At 39.3% G+C, this 15,198-nt stretch overlaps 1 protein-coding gene across 2 annotated transcripts in view; it reads right to left on the bottom strand.

Moving 5' to 3' along the window:
* Positions 1-15,198, bottom strand: part of Myo6 (myosin VI) — a 135,105-nt gene that overhangs the window by 21,857 nt on the left and 98,050 nt on the right. For both annotated transcript variants that reach the window (XM_035443823.1, XM_035443824.1), the window contains exons 19-25: positions 11,662-11,700; positions 9,332-9,425; positions 4,987-5,117; positions 4,818-4,895; positions 3,313-3,442; positions 1,107-1,197; positions 288-438 (exon numbers count right to left, since the gene is read on the bottom strand). In XM_035443823.1, coding sequence (XP_035299714.1) covers positions 288-438; positions 1,107-1,197; positions 3,313-3,442; positions 4,818-4,895; positions 4,987-5,117; positions 9,332-9,425; positions 11,662-11,700 — 714 coding nt within the window. The remainder of the gene's footprint in view (positions 1-287; positions 439-1,106; positions 1,198-3,312; positions 3,443-4,817; positions 4,896-4,986; positions 5,118-9,331; positions 9,426-11,661; positions 11,701-15,198) is intronic.

The following is a 15,198-nucleotide window of genomic DNA, read 5'->3' as shown; positions in this document are numbered from 1 at the left end:
GTGAGTTCGAGACCAGCCTTGTCTACAAGAGCTAGTTCCAGGACAGGCTCCAAAGCCACAGAGAAACCCTGTCTCAAAAACAAACAAACAAACAAAAAATCACATAAAGATTATCTTTTTAATACAAAATTTTTTACATATTGAGAAAAAATTAATGTGGGTATCTACTTTTTAATGTTTCATATCTTGAATAAGTAAGTGTGTTTTCCTGCATAAAGTTCAATATCAATAACAAGAAACAGTAAATTATATAAAAAGTTCAAGTTAGCTAGATGAAAATGACCCACCTTAATTTTGGCCATCAAAGCATCAATAGAAATTTCCAGATCTTTGATTTGTCTGTTCACCTCTGGCTTCCCATCTTTCAATGCATTTACTACTTCATTGAACTTATCGAGTCGTTTCTTCAGGGTGCCCACCTTAACCAGGCCATCAATGCTGCAATAGTAAGGCTCCATCAGCTAGTTACCTCACAAACTAATGTTCTAGGAGGACTCTCATTGCTAAACAGTGAACACTGCGGCTACACGGGCAGGCTACTTCTGTCTTCAATATTGTTTAGTAGTCTGTTCAGGTCTCTCATTAAGTATGAAAAGAATCAAATACACATAGGATTAGCATTGATGGCCATCAATAACATGGAGGCCAGCTATATTTAGACAGAAAAATGAGGATTCATTGAAATTATAAACTCAAATGATCCAACATTTCTTTGAAAAGGTGTGGTGTCAATAGCTATCCAAACTTCCAAAGTTTAAAAAGTAACCTGGCAATACAAATTTTAAGTAAGATGAAAATGAAATATGTTCAGTGAAATGACACACCAGCAAAGTAAGATTATTTTATGAACATTCCTGAAATTACCACCAGGCTGGTGGGTGTCTTCCAAAACAGCATCTAACTTGGCATTATCAAGAAACTCAAATCATACAGTAACCAGAATGGCAGTCTCTCTCGGTCTTTCATTGCAATCTTTAAGTGTTCACATGTCTGCCAGCCACTCAAACCCTGTGGTAGAACAGCAAGCTAAGTAACGAATGAGCGGATTCCAAATCCACAGCACAAACAAGCCATTTGTATAGATCTTCAGACACTGTTCATCTTACCGTGGTTTGTGTCTCCTTTTGCAAAGCCACATTCGAATCGTTTTCTGCATTTTAATGCACGCTTCAGCTCGATATTGTATTTTGTTTTTCACTATGTGTAAGAGTGAAATAAAATGACAGAAACATATTGGTTTAAATAGGACATAAATTAAAAACTCATTCATTCCCACAAAGCAATTCTCATAAAATCTTGATGTATATGTTATTCCAGTGATCAGAGGCAGGAAGTCTAAAGTTTCTTTAACTTCTTAAAAATAATAAAAAAAAAAGATGGATGTGGCTAGCACTCTATTTCAAATGTATTCTCAAGTGTGCAACACTACTATTAACAAACTTTTCTGTGCCATATTTCTCTTAAATGTTCTATTAAATATTATAACTTTCTTTAAAAAGTTAACCTGCCAAATGAGTTTAGGAAACAGAGTTTACTTCCTTCTGGAAATGCACTATAGACAAAGCCGAAAGCACTGAGCCTGTGGGAAACTTTCATATTTTACTTGGAAAATAATGGGAAAAGAGGTTCTGTTGTCTTTTTTTTTTTTTTTTTTTTTTTTTTTTTTTTTGGTTTTTCGAGACAGGGTTTCTCTGTGTAGCTTTGGAGCCTATCCTGGCACTCACTCTGGAGACCAGGTTGGCCTCCAACTCACAGAAATCCGTCTGCCTCTGCCTCCCGAGTGCTGGGATTAAAGGTGTCTTTTTATCATAGTTTTGTTTTTTTTTTTTTATGGGTATGCACTATTGTCTAACAAAAGGTCTCAATAATAATGTGCCTAGTTCCTTTGTGCTAGACCAAGTAAATTTTACTCCCCCATTAGTGAAGATTTCTCTACTAAGTCCTGCCACACAAGCAGCACTATTTCAAGGACTCCGGTAAGTATGGGAGCATGGTGACTGATTCCCACACAGCTCCCAACGTTAAACTTTCACCACAGACCTTCAAGTAATCCAAAGTATTTCCACTCACTCATGTTTTAGGCCAGAAGTAAGTAGCTGCTACAACCTGGCAGAAATTCACTCAAGCTCAGCTTGGTCCAGGGTACTGAAGAGTGAGTCTGAGAGAGGAGGAGCAGGAGAGGCTGCAAAGATGAACTGAAACCCCAACTACAGTCTAGGAAAAATGGCTAGGATTCAAACTTTGCCAGCTATTGAATGAGGGCTAGGAAAGTTTGGGGGTTAAAAAAGATAAGTGGGGTGGGGAGCTAGTAAACAATTTTTGGAGCTAATGAAGTTATTGTGTAAGTGATGAAAAGAGGTTGCCCTGAGGTATTGACATTGAAAATAATGGGTTATACTATCCAAAGGCAAAAATCCATATAGTTTGATAACTAATGAGATTTCATGAATAAGAAAAGAGAGACATTACCCAGGGGTGTAGCTTGCTTAGCATTTGGAAGGCCCGGAGTTCAATACATAGCACTTCAAATTAAATAGACTGGGGGAGGGGAAGCTAGGGGCACAGAGAGACAGAACACAGATCATCTATTGAGAATACCTAATGTAGATGCCATTTAGGCAGAGGGAGAATAGCTTTAGTTAAAACTGGAGAAAATGAGGAGGTCAAATGTGGGGGTCAAAGAGAGAAAGGGGAAAAAGAAGACAGTACATTCTGCTGCTTAAGACAATAATGAAATTAATACTCCTAGAACATATCTCAGATAGTAGACATCATCAGACCTTCAAAAAATAAAAGTCTGAAAATGCTGGCGGAGGAACCAGGGAGCCATTCCATCAGACACGAGAACCAAAGCTGCCAGCAGCATCAATGAGACAGTCTCACTGCATCCCTCAAATCATCTCACTGTCAAAACAGCAAATCTTGATGTGAAATAAAACACAGTTTGCTGAGGACTTTGGTTTTTTTGTTGTTGCTGAGACAGAGTCTCACTGTGTAGCCCAGGAAGGTCTTGAACTTTCTTTTTCTTTAATTTTCTTTTGTGTATAAATGTTTTGCCTGCCTTTATGTCTGTGCATGCAATTCCTACAGAGGTCAGAAGAGGGCACTGGATCCCCTGGAACTGAATTGCACACAGTTGTGAGCTGCTATGTGGGTGCTGGAAATCAAACCCAGGTCCTCAGAAAAAGCAACCATGCTCTCACCACTGAGCCGTATCTCCAAGCTGAGGCCTTGAACTCTTGATTCTTTTACCCCAATCTGCCAAGCGCTGAGATTAAAAAATGTGACACTAGCCAAGGAAAAAATACTTACATTTGATGACTGAGAGTGAACACCACTGAACTTTCTTCCAGCGACTACAGACTAGCCAAAGATTGACTCTTTTTACCAACTCTGCTAAATGATCAGGGTCAGACTTCATAATCTGATCAAATTCTGCAAACTAGGAGTAAGATAACTTAGTGTCAGCATTAAAGGGCAAATGTGTTCAAATAGAGAGGAAAATAAAATACATGGACTTCAAATGCCAAATCTAACTTCCTGAAAATCACTAAAAGCCAAATCCAAGGACATCTTAACAGGGTAAACAGAAAGCTTAAACTTGTTCGGTCACATTTCATGGTCCCTTTCTTTTGTCCATTAGCAATGCTTTGGAGCTTAGGAAGGTTACTTAATTCTAAGTAGCAGCAAAAATAGGACTAGGAAAAACTCTTAAATGACTAATTATAGAGATATTTGAGGAAAAATGTTGAAAAGGGCTAACATGTCTGAGCCAGTTAAGCAACATTCTCAGACACCCTCACAGCTCTTGACAGCAAAGGTCATCTATTACAGGAGAGCCACCAAAGTATTGTCTCTCCCAACACCCACCCCCATTTTAGACAAAAACAAGAAATTGCAACTAGGAGATAGACCACACAAAGGCAATAGATATTTTGGCTACTAATGAATAAAATGTATTATTTCTATTATTTACCACAAAATTCCAGAATATTTCCATTCTTCCCCAAATATCACACTGAAGTAGTAAAGGTGTCACATGCCAGTCCACAAAAATGGCTTTTAATCATAAAATTTTAAATGTTAGGGATGTGGAAATATTATTTACACGTGAACAGCCTTAGGTGTTTGCATACAGGCTACAGTTAGGGGGTTAGGGTAAGGGTTAGGGTGAGAGGGTTAGTTAGGGTAACACGCTGTTATATGTGATACAGGAATGAAGTGTTCAACGTTCAGGGAGCATCTCAATGAAGTACTATGTTAGCCAAAAACTACAACCTAACATATGCAGTGCTTATGTACTCTTTCACTGCAAAATTTATCAATAGTCAGTACAAACTCCAGTCCAATTTCATATGCCTTCTATATCTACCACACTTGAATGAAACTTCCTCACAATAGAGAGGCCAACATGCAATGAACCACATCAAGGAGAGCAGCACCGGCTTGTACTCTCAGCATTCAGGAGTCTGGGGCAATTACATAGAGAATTCCAGGCCAGCTTGGGTTGCATGCTCAGCTATCTAACTGATAAATTAAAATAGTATAGAAATGCCTTCAATTTATTTTAAATATTAGAGATATTTGGTTATTTCTTATTTAAGAAAAATTTAACAACATTCTGATTCCAATAATGATTAAAACTAAAATTTAAACTCAGAGTATGAAACACCCCTAAACAGGAAAACTGTGTGAATAAAAACATATTTTCACTCTGTTATATGGAAAGTAGCAATAACATCAACCTCTAATAACTAAGAAAATACATACCAAGCCCAACTGTCATGTGCTAAAGTTTAAAATAAGTACATATTTACCTTGCCAGGCCTGAAAAACACTTTTGTGAGCCCAAACTTGTAATCAACTTCATTTAATCCCAGAGCTTTAAAAAGAGCCTGAAAAACAGGTTTAAAAATTTGAGTTCCAACTAGAAATTAATAGGAAAGATTTGCTGCTAAGAAATTTGTATTGAAGCAGGATTTATACCTTACAAAATAGCCTTGGATCCAATCTTGCGAGTTTCTCTGGCATGTACTTTTTGTACATGTTATAGAGTTCGTGAAATGAGGCTCTTGAAGGGAAACCTCCTTGCATTAAGTCCAGCACAGACACCATACCTAGAGTCATGAGCACAAATAATTCTCACCATAGAGAGTGCAGGGTAACCTGTGAGTGACTCATCAATATACAAGTGGACATTTATGAAAAGACAACTTACAGGGCAATTGTCCGAAGTGAGGTACTACACAGGAAATCTACATCCACTAATTTGTCACTTAAAATACCACAATGAAATCCCATGTGAAATCAGCATAGCTGATCATTTCTCGGGGGCATCCCATCTAGAAGGCTCCAGTATGGTTTCTACTTTTTCTTAATCCACAATTAAAAATATATAAAGCAAAATGCTGCATTTGGTCCCCTCTCCATTTCTATGCTTTCCCAAGAACTAATACAAAGTAAAAGAGAATTTATTATTTAAATATTATGTATAATATAATATATATAATATCTCTCTCTCTCTCTCTCTCACACACACACACACACACACACACACACACACACACACACACACACAACCTTCTGCCAGTTTGAGACTATAGTTCCCAAGGAGGACACTAGACTTGCATGACAAATAGGTTCTAGGCCCAGCCTCAAAATAAGATCTACTAACCTTTCAAAGAAACTAATCTATTGGTTAGGAAGTCACGTCTATAGGATAAATATAAATTACTAATTTAACTCTAGGAAATGGTCAACTTTAGCCTCAGGTCTACATAAGACAGCAGACAACACAGGAGTTCTAAAAGAAGAAAACCCACCTTCTCCCATCTTCCCTATGTTTTCCTGATAGTCACTAGATAGTAATTTTAGTAGGAAGTATCTGTGCTGGTTGCTTTTTTGTCAACTTGGAACAAACTTAAGCCATCAGGGAAGAAGAACATCAATTGAGAAAGCTGCCTCAATTGGCCTGTAGGCCAATCTGCCAGGCATTTCCTTGCTTAATGATTGGTGTGGGTGGTGCCACCCCAGGCAAGCTGTCTTGGCATCTTGGGTTGTGTAAGAAAGGTAGCAGAGAAAGCCAATGAAGTGTTCCTCCAGTCTGTGCTTCAGTTTCTGCCTCCACATTCTCACTGTGAGCTCCAGCCCTGACTTCCCTCAGTAACGAGCATGACTCGGGCGTGTAAGATGAAATAAACTCTTTTCTCCTCCAAGTTATTATTGTTCATGGTCTTAACCACAGCAATAGAAAGCAAACTAGGAGATTATTTTAAATTATCCTCAAGACAGAAAAACAAAAAAGCCTGAAATATGTGGAAAACAAAAAATGATAATATACCCTTTCTTTATCCCTTATGCCAAAATGAATTCCAGTTGGTCACATTAAAATGTAAAGATTACAATTTTAATAAGTATATTTTTAATTTGAAAATCTAGGAAAGACAGATTGAATACTATCCTATTAGACTGCAAAAATAATAAAACTCTGTGAGAGAGTATGCCAAGGAAATAGATGGCAACTTGGAAACATTTATCTTTTGTATAATTTCTACTTTAAAGAATCTAAATTACAATTTCCTCATTTATGGACAAAGATGTGGTGATTGCCTAGATATCCACGGTCATTGCTTACAACAAACAAGCAAACACAAAACAGAAATAACTTGAGGACCCATTTATTAAATTGTATTATACCCATAAAATAATGTATTGACTAGGGACCAGGGATTTATCTAACCAGCATAAAAATATGTCTAAGGCATAAGGTATACTGATTAAATTAACACATAGGGACCATCATTTTTCCTTTCAGTACTGAGGACTGAGCCCAGAGCTTTGCACATGCTAAAACAAGTGTTCTGCCACCAGACTGAGCTACAGCCCTAGCTCTTGGCTATGTAGTTTAGGCTGGCTTTGAACTCAAAAATGGCCAGAACGAGATTAAGTTCTCAGGTCTGGTAGTAGGAAGTTAGCATTGTCACAGTTTTTGACACTGAAATGCTGTCACCTGTTACACTACAACTTAGCTGACTGTGTGAATATGCAAAGGGTTTCAAATCATTGTAGTTACTTGCAAAATACAAAGTTAATTATTATATGCAGAAATGCACTAGCTGACTTTCCAGTATTTGTTTAAAATTAATCACAAATAAATTTTTGTATCTGATAGACTATGCATTCTATTCAAAGATGAATTAATATGATACACACTAGAAAGACCAGGACTTTGAGGAAGCACAATTCCTGAGGGAAACCTTAAATAACTGTATATAATATATATGTGCATTAAAATACACATATGAATGTATATCACATACAATAATTATAGTAGCAGACTCGTGCCCAGTAGACAGTTCATCAGTCTCATGAGGAACTCTACAAAGTATACATAAAATCTGTAACTGTGACTGTGAAATAAAAATGCCAGACCTCAGCTCCATGAACAAAGCCTCTTTTGGAGCCAGGATCAAGACTGGCTTTAAAAGAAGTAGTTAGTGAGCTGACATATGGATGATGAACGAAAGACATCCTGCCAGGAAGCAGCATATACCTAGACCCTGCAATGGGAGGGAGCCGAGCACTGAGAGCACAGACAGAAGAGACTGGAGAGAGGGGAGCTGGGGACACACAGGCCGGAGGAGGAGGAGGATAGCACCAGGACAGCACTCTTCACCCCAGCACTCATCAGGACCCATCAGAGGACTGTGGGCAGTATGGAGACTTGGTCAGAGCTGAACTGTGAAGTGACAATGCCACGCATGTCTCCAATGCATTGAGCAGATGCAAGGAGGAGGTATGGGCGACTGCAGCAAGAGAGTAAGAGAGAGAAGGGTTGGAGTGGGAAGCAACAGTGCACCACAGGGTATAGGAGATCACAGTGCTTGGGAAAGAGACCGAACAAGGCAGTCCACTAGCCACAGGTCCTTAGCTGCACGAGGCACAGAGTTGTTTACATTTTAGCAGTAAATAAAGTTTAAAATCACTTCTACAGAAGTCCCACCAGCCACATTCCAAATGCTTAAGAGCCCCTAGTGTCAACGGTTAGCATTCTGGGTAACACCAGGGGTTCTAGATGGAATGGAAGCCAGGAGGCAGGGAATTCAAAATGAGCATGGCAAAGAGAAAAGGAACTAGAGAAAGAGAAACTGGAGAAAGGGAGAATGTGGAATGCCACGTGAGTGACAGAGTGAGTCTAGCTTGTCTTAGCAGAAATGGGGGCACTCAGTCCCACGGGGCCTGGCCCAGCGCCTAATCAGCATGCTGACTCAGGAGAGGCAGGAAAGGACTACACCAGGGACCAGAGATTCCTGCTTTTAACAGACCCGAAGCGGGCGAAGCGGGTGCAGACAGGCAGAAGGGCTTGGCAGCACCCAGGTGAAGCTCCCAGGCTTTGGTGAGAGAAGAGGCCAAGGGCTGGCAGAGCTCTAAAGAGAGCGAGGGGGTTTGAGGGGGCGGGGTCTGGCCGGGTCTGGCTGGCTCTGCAGAGAAACAGAAAGATGTGGAGCCAGGAACTTGGCAGGCAAGGTTTGAGAACCCTGAAAGGTCAGTGACCGTGAATTTAAGTGGTGCCAACCCGGCTGGCCTACCAGCCCTGTTCAGACGAGGGGAAAGAGCTGGATTAAATTCTTAACAGTTAAAGTTTACAGAGAAGAGTTAGAAATAAATCCAGATGTCAGGAAAACTGAAGCTTGCCTCATCTGGGAAGGACCCTTTCACACAAAATTAAGTGCCGGGCTTTGAAAAGTTTTACTTAAAGAGACCTTAGCCTCGCTGTAAATCGATCTCTGAGAGGACCAGAAAAGGGTCAGAGGACAGCCGGGTTGGGTTTGAGGAGAAGCAGGGCCTGAGCTGGACCAAACCAAATGGCAGAAAGAGCAAGTAAGGCAGCAGTTATGGCTGGGATGCATGTGCACGAAGTGTAAGTGCCTGAGGCTTCTGCAACCGAGCAAATCCAGGGCTGGGGCTGGAAGCGACAGATTAATCAAGTTCATGAAAGTGACACAGAGCCCAAGGGCTTCATCTTGTTTTGATTTTTTTTTTTCCACAAATGGTGGAGGAGAAACAAGGACACCAGCCCCCTCTTAACCCAGTTATGTGGGAAATGAGGACTTTGGTGGACTGCGGCTGCCAGAAGCAGCTTGCTTACAGATCCGTGTTTGTCAGTAACACACTCCTTACAAAGCCTACTTGGATCATATTACTTCACAAAAACTTGAACTCCTGTTGCTAGAGTTATCTTCCTCCTGCCTCCTGCACTTTGCTTAGAATTAAGGGAAGGGGAGCTGTTTGTTTGAAGACCTTGTGACAGACTATGGAAATATGAGAATACCTGAGCACTGAAGTTGGGACAGGATTTGGGTGCCTTCAAAGTGGTGACTTGTCATCTTTAAGTTGGGTTTGATGCAGCGAATGAAGCTTGCTCCCTGAAAGAATAAGAAATACTTTTTAAAATAGTACATATAGCACCTTTGCTTCTATTTCTATGAATACCACTAATTTCAAAGCGTATTAACATTAATGACACAAAGAAATTTATAGTTGTATTGTCATATTTCTATAATTTGAACCTTGAAATTAATGTCTATGTTATAAATATTTGCAAAATGACATTTAGTTTTGAATGTCAAAATCATTTTTAAAAAAGTCTTTCACTGCAAAGTATTTCATCACATTTAAACAATGCATTATGTAGACTTAACATTATTTTCTCATAGAGGGTTTGGATTTTTGTTTTTCAAGCCTTGCTCACACAGGTGAACATTCTACCACTTAGCTAGATCCCCAGCCTCTATAGCGGCCTGGAAGGGAAATAAAAATAACACTGTTTAAAATTTAGGCCAAAATGTAAGCAAACAAAACACAAACATAAATCAGTATTTTTTATTCAACTTCAAAAATATACAGGTCCCAAACTGCACCACTACGTGTTTTGTTTATTAAGTAATATTTTCAAAAACTTTAGGAATGCCATGTGGTGATCATATTTTGCTGAACAAGGCAGAGAGAACTGTTTGTTCTCTCTGTTTGTACCACAGTGAAAGTGCTGTGTACAGAAGATAGCATAGCAGACATCCACAGCTGTTTGTCTTCAAAGTGGCCTCTGTACAACCCTAAACAATTATTTCAGTAAGGATGCTCACCATGGACACTTGGATGACATGTTTCTACAAACCACAATCACCTCATCATTTTAGAGCAGTGTACTCTTTGAGAAATGAAAATAAAACAACCTCCTCATCAGACTTAACCTTTAAAGAAGCCTGGCTCATGAGGAAGAGTATGTACACATGTATGAAATTCCCAAGGGAAAAAAAGTGTTATATTTTTACAAGATGCTTGGCTCTTAAGAGTCAAATATTTTAGACTTGGAAACTTCGGGCTTTTCTGGGAGGCTCCAAAGGGAAAATTCATCAGTAAGCAAAGCAGTAACAGCGAGGGCAGAATGAATGTTTGGTTGCTGGAAATGACCGGTGCCTTGAAGGGAACAGTATGAAGATGAACTCCATGATTTGTATAAAAAAAATAAGCCTTTCCTTAGAATCGAAATTTTTCTATAATAACCCACATATTCATTGTCATTCTTTTTCATTTTGCTTTATAAAGACAGGCTCTCACTGTGCAAGCCAAGCTGGCCTCAAACTGAAGAGCCTCCTGCCTCAACTTCCCAAATTCTGGGTTCTCCAGATGTGTGCCACCATACTCAGCAATTAGGATTTCTTTCTATGTGGGTTTTGTTTTTCAGTCAAAACACTGGGGTGAACCCAGGTACAGCAAGTCACACCTGTGATCCCCGGGACACTGGGTCAATGATAGGATGACTATAAGTTCAGGGCCAGCCTGAGCTATATGAGGAGACCCTGTCCAAAAATGTAAGACAAAATTAATCAAGGGACAGGTGTACAGCTTAGCAGCAGAGCGTTTGTCTAGCATGTGCAAAATCCTAGGTTCAGTGCCACCACCACCAAAACACATCTAGAAAAAAAATCCCAGGGTGAATCAAGAAAATGCAGTTAAAAGGTGAATTGGCAGTAAGCTTGGTGTCTATAAAAAACAGAAAAACTCAAGTTCATTTTTGTCTACAGTGCACTGCCTTGTCTGAAGGTATTACAATAAATTGCATGTTTTATCTTTAATATTAAAATATGTTTGCTCTTTTTCATAATTACTATTTTCACTTTTGTGGAATCTTCATTTATTAACAACAAAGACTTCCAAATAATTTCATTTCACATGCATACTTGACCTTTCTTTAAAAAAAAAAAACTAATAATAAACATCTTACCATCTCAAAAGCTGACTGTGTAGGTGTGGGTGTGGGTGTGGCTGTGGCTATGGGCATGCATGTGGACAGGTGGCTGTAGGGGGGTGTTTCTGTGGGGGTGTGACTAGGGTGTGGGTGTGGCTGTGGGTGTGGCTGTGAGTATGTGAGCATGTGTGAGGGTGTGCCCTGGGACTGGCATCCCAAACCTTATACTTACCAGGTAAAAATCTAGCACTGAGTTAAATTCCAGCCCTCTAAAAACCGACATCTTTTTGAAAGAGAATGTGGTTTAAAATATACCTCTCATTATCCCAGGGTTACTATGCTTACTTGGATAATCACCAATAAAAGCTTCAAAAGACCATTTGAAAAACCCTTTTCTTAGTAAGTATACTCACAGTACTTCGGAGTTTATCCAGAAGCAAATTTAACTGTGTCTAGAAAATTAAGGAGATAAGATTATTTCAAAAAGTCAAAATGCACAGTGGAAATGAATTCATATTAACTCACCAAGATGAGACTAAAATAACATGCAAAAGCATGCCCATGTAACATAGCATAATATCCTCGAGGCACATAATCTGTGTAACAGGCAGCCTCATGCAAAATGGCTAACGAAATGTCACGGACAATAACTTACATCATTGACACAGAACTTACATAATTAAGACTGAAAACTGGTGACACATTAACAAATACGATGAATGAGGAAAATTATATGAGCAATGAAGAGAGCATGTGAAGATACTGGAGTGTACTCAGTAGGAAAGCTGCAGTACAGTATCTGTGTATGTGGCAAACAAGGCACCCCCGTGTCACATGCTATGAAGGCTGAGATGTTTAAAATGAGCACTATTTGTACACCAGGATTAATTCAGGCAGCACAGCCAAACAAAACTGTTTTTTTCCCTAGCTACAGAAATTCCCTTTCCTATTTTAAAAATAGTATATATTTCAAGTGCTTTTAAAACTCAAATGTTTCCTTAAAATATTTTTCACAATGAACAGTTGTCATGATTTCCTAGTTTCAGATTACTGATTATAATTTACCCTGGCTCAGTGTGCTTAAATTATGTTTGTTTTGCTAGTCTATACAAAGTAATTTTATACTGAAATGCTTATTATGCCACTTAGAAAATACAAATTAAGATGCTAATTCTTAAATTAACATATTGTGTTGAGCACAGCTATAATTAATAGTAACATGTAGACTTTGCTGAATGCTTTTCCATGAGTGGGCAACGCTCAAAGAAAGCTTTTCATGAGTATTGTTATATTTAATCCAACAAAGAATACAGCACAATGAACCTAATTATTAATTAGTCTAGGGATAGATTATTAGCCTCGTAGTACAGGTATTAAGATCTAGGGAGTAAAAACTTGATGTGTCTGAGAACATGGAGCAAGCAATGGCAAAGTCTCGGTATCAAAGTTTATTCTCTTACTGTGAATATAATTGTTATTAAAATACAGGGAATTTGTCATGGGACTGAAGAGCACAGTCACACACACACACACACAAAACTAGTTGACAGAAGTCAACATTAGTCTGTACCCCAGACAACTGAAAAGCAAGCCTCTTTGGAAAGAAAGCAACAGTGATAAATCCACTCTTTTTAATCCATAGACCAAATGTGCTGTTTTGCTCCTAAAACATGGAAATAAGTAAGAATAGAAGAAGGAAAAATTAAACAGCAACAGCTGAGAAAACAGAAAAGAATGTTCATTAATGCAAAGCCTAAGCCAGAGCAGGAAGTACTCTGGGCAAATCAGGCTTCGTGTGTATTTTTATGTAATTATTTTTAGAATTGATGTTAATTATGTATAGATGTATGCATGTCGAAAGTGAATGCAGTTACCCTCAGAGGCCAGAGGCTTCAGCTTCCCTGAACTAGAGATCCAGGTGCATGTGAACCACTGATGTCGATGCTGGGGACAGAACTTGGGTACTCTACAAATTGAAGTACACACTCAACCTCTAAGCCATCTCTCTAGCCTCTAATATTTTACTTTTACAGACACAAATATTTGTGTTTATAATACAATAAGACTTCCAGCAAAAATAATTACTTTTTCTAAAACACTATCAGGAAATGGTGGAAAATATTTGGTCCCCATGGCACTGGATAACTGAAGTGTTATTGACCTATAGTCTGGATAACTGAAGTGTTAACTGAAATGGAGTCAGCTTTGTGTTTGTCTTACACCGTTCACATTTAATTTAATGAGCTATTAAAATGTGTTTAAAGTTAAGAGTCCTAATATATATATTATATTATATATATATTATATATATTATATTATATATTAGCATAGTAGCACATGCCTTTATTCCCAGCACTCAGGAGGCAGAGGCATACGGAGTTTAAGGCCAACCTGGTCCATATCGTGTGCTTCAGATCAGTCAAGACTTCATTTTAAAGCATATCAGAGAACAACATATGTGGAATATTTTATTCATATCACTCAGAGTTCTTGCAGTCAGTGCAAATAACAGATATTGTTATGTTTAAACAGTTACAAGGTATTTGAACTCCAGTTAAACGTTATTTATACTATCACTTATACTATTAACTACATTTTTAGTAGCAATATAACTATATTCATATGGTATGTTGTGTTTTTGTTTTCTGAGGAGGGTTCTGATGGTTATGTTTCCCAGGCTGGCCCTCCTGAATGCCTAGGCCCAAGTGATCCTTGTTTGTTGCCCTCCTGAGTCACCTGGGACCACAGGAGTCATGACACCACATCTAGCCCATGGGCTATTTTCAAACCAACCTGTTATCAAATATTTAATCTTGAATGGAAAAATACTGGGTAAAAAATATTGCTTCCGAGGACAGAGACCTACAAGGATGACACAAACTGACAATCCAGGCAATGGTGGAGAGGATAACCCAAATGCCCTTCCCCTAAAATGAGATTGATGACTACTTTTTATGCCATCCTAGAGCCCTTATCCAGTGGCTGATGGAAGCAGAGACAGACATCCACAGATATACACTGAACTGAACTCTGGAACCTAGTTGCAGAGAGGGAGGAATGAAGATTGAAGGGGTTGGGACCAGGCTGGTGAAACCCACAGAAACAGCTGGCCTGAACAAGGGGGAGCACATGGACCCCAGATTGCTGTCTGGGAGGCCAGTCCAGGACTGATCCAGACCCCTGAACATGGATGTCAATGGGGAGGCCTCTGCACTCTAGGGGGCCCCTGGTAGTGCATTAGTATTTTTCCCTGGTGCAAGAAGGGACTTTGAGAGCCCATCCCACGTGAAGGGATGCTCTCTTGGCCTGGACACATGGGGAAGGGCCTAGGCTCAGACTAGGATGATGTGGTGGACTTTGGGGAGCCCCCACTGAGGGCCCTACACTGCCTGGGGAGGGGAGGGTGGATGGTGTGGGGGGTAGTTTGGGGGTGGGGGAGGAGGGTGGAGGTGAGGGGAGGGAGAGGGAGAAGGGATTGACATGTGAAACAAGCTTGTTCCTAATTTGAACTAATAAAAAAAAATGATTAGAAAAAAAATTGCTCACTGAATATGTCAAGAACTTATAATTAATACATCTTAAACTAAATCCAAACCTTTGAATTCAGCTACCTAAAATGTTTTATGGTTTTTTTATCAATATTAATATTTTGAAAGCTTTAAAAAAAAACTTAGCTTATAGAAATGTAAGTATAAAGTTAGGTATTTAGGATCCATGTCAATTCTTTCTTTTTTTCACTTAGTTTGTCTAGTTTGGTTTTGGGCTTTGAGACAGGGTCTCATGTAGCTTGGGCTGATCTTGATCCAGGTACCCGAGACTATCCTTGAACTCCTGATCCTCTGAGTTCTAATTCCCCTGATCTGGGATTACAGGCATGTGTCACCAAGCCCAGGTCAGGGCCCATTTCAACCCAAAAGGGACTTGAGAAAGTCTGTGCTACTAGTTAGCAC

Source organism: Cricetulus griseus, chromosome 4 (assembly GCF_003668045.3).
Source record: "Cricetulus griseus strain 17A/GY chromosome 4, alternate assembly CriGri-PICRH-1.0, whole genome shotgun sequence".
In the NCBI taxonomy this organism is placed as follows: domain Eukaryota; kingdom Metazoa; phylum Chordata; class Mammalia; order Rodentia; family Cricetidae; genus Cricetulus; species Cricetulus griseus.
The sequence above is the reverse complement of the archived record's forward strand: the minus strand, read 5'-3'. Positions and strand labels throughout refer to the sequence as shown.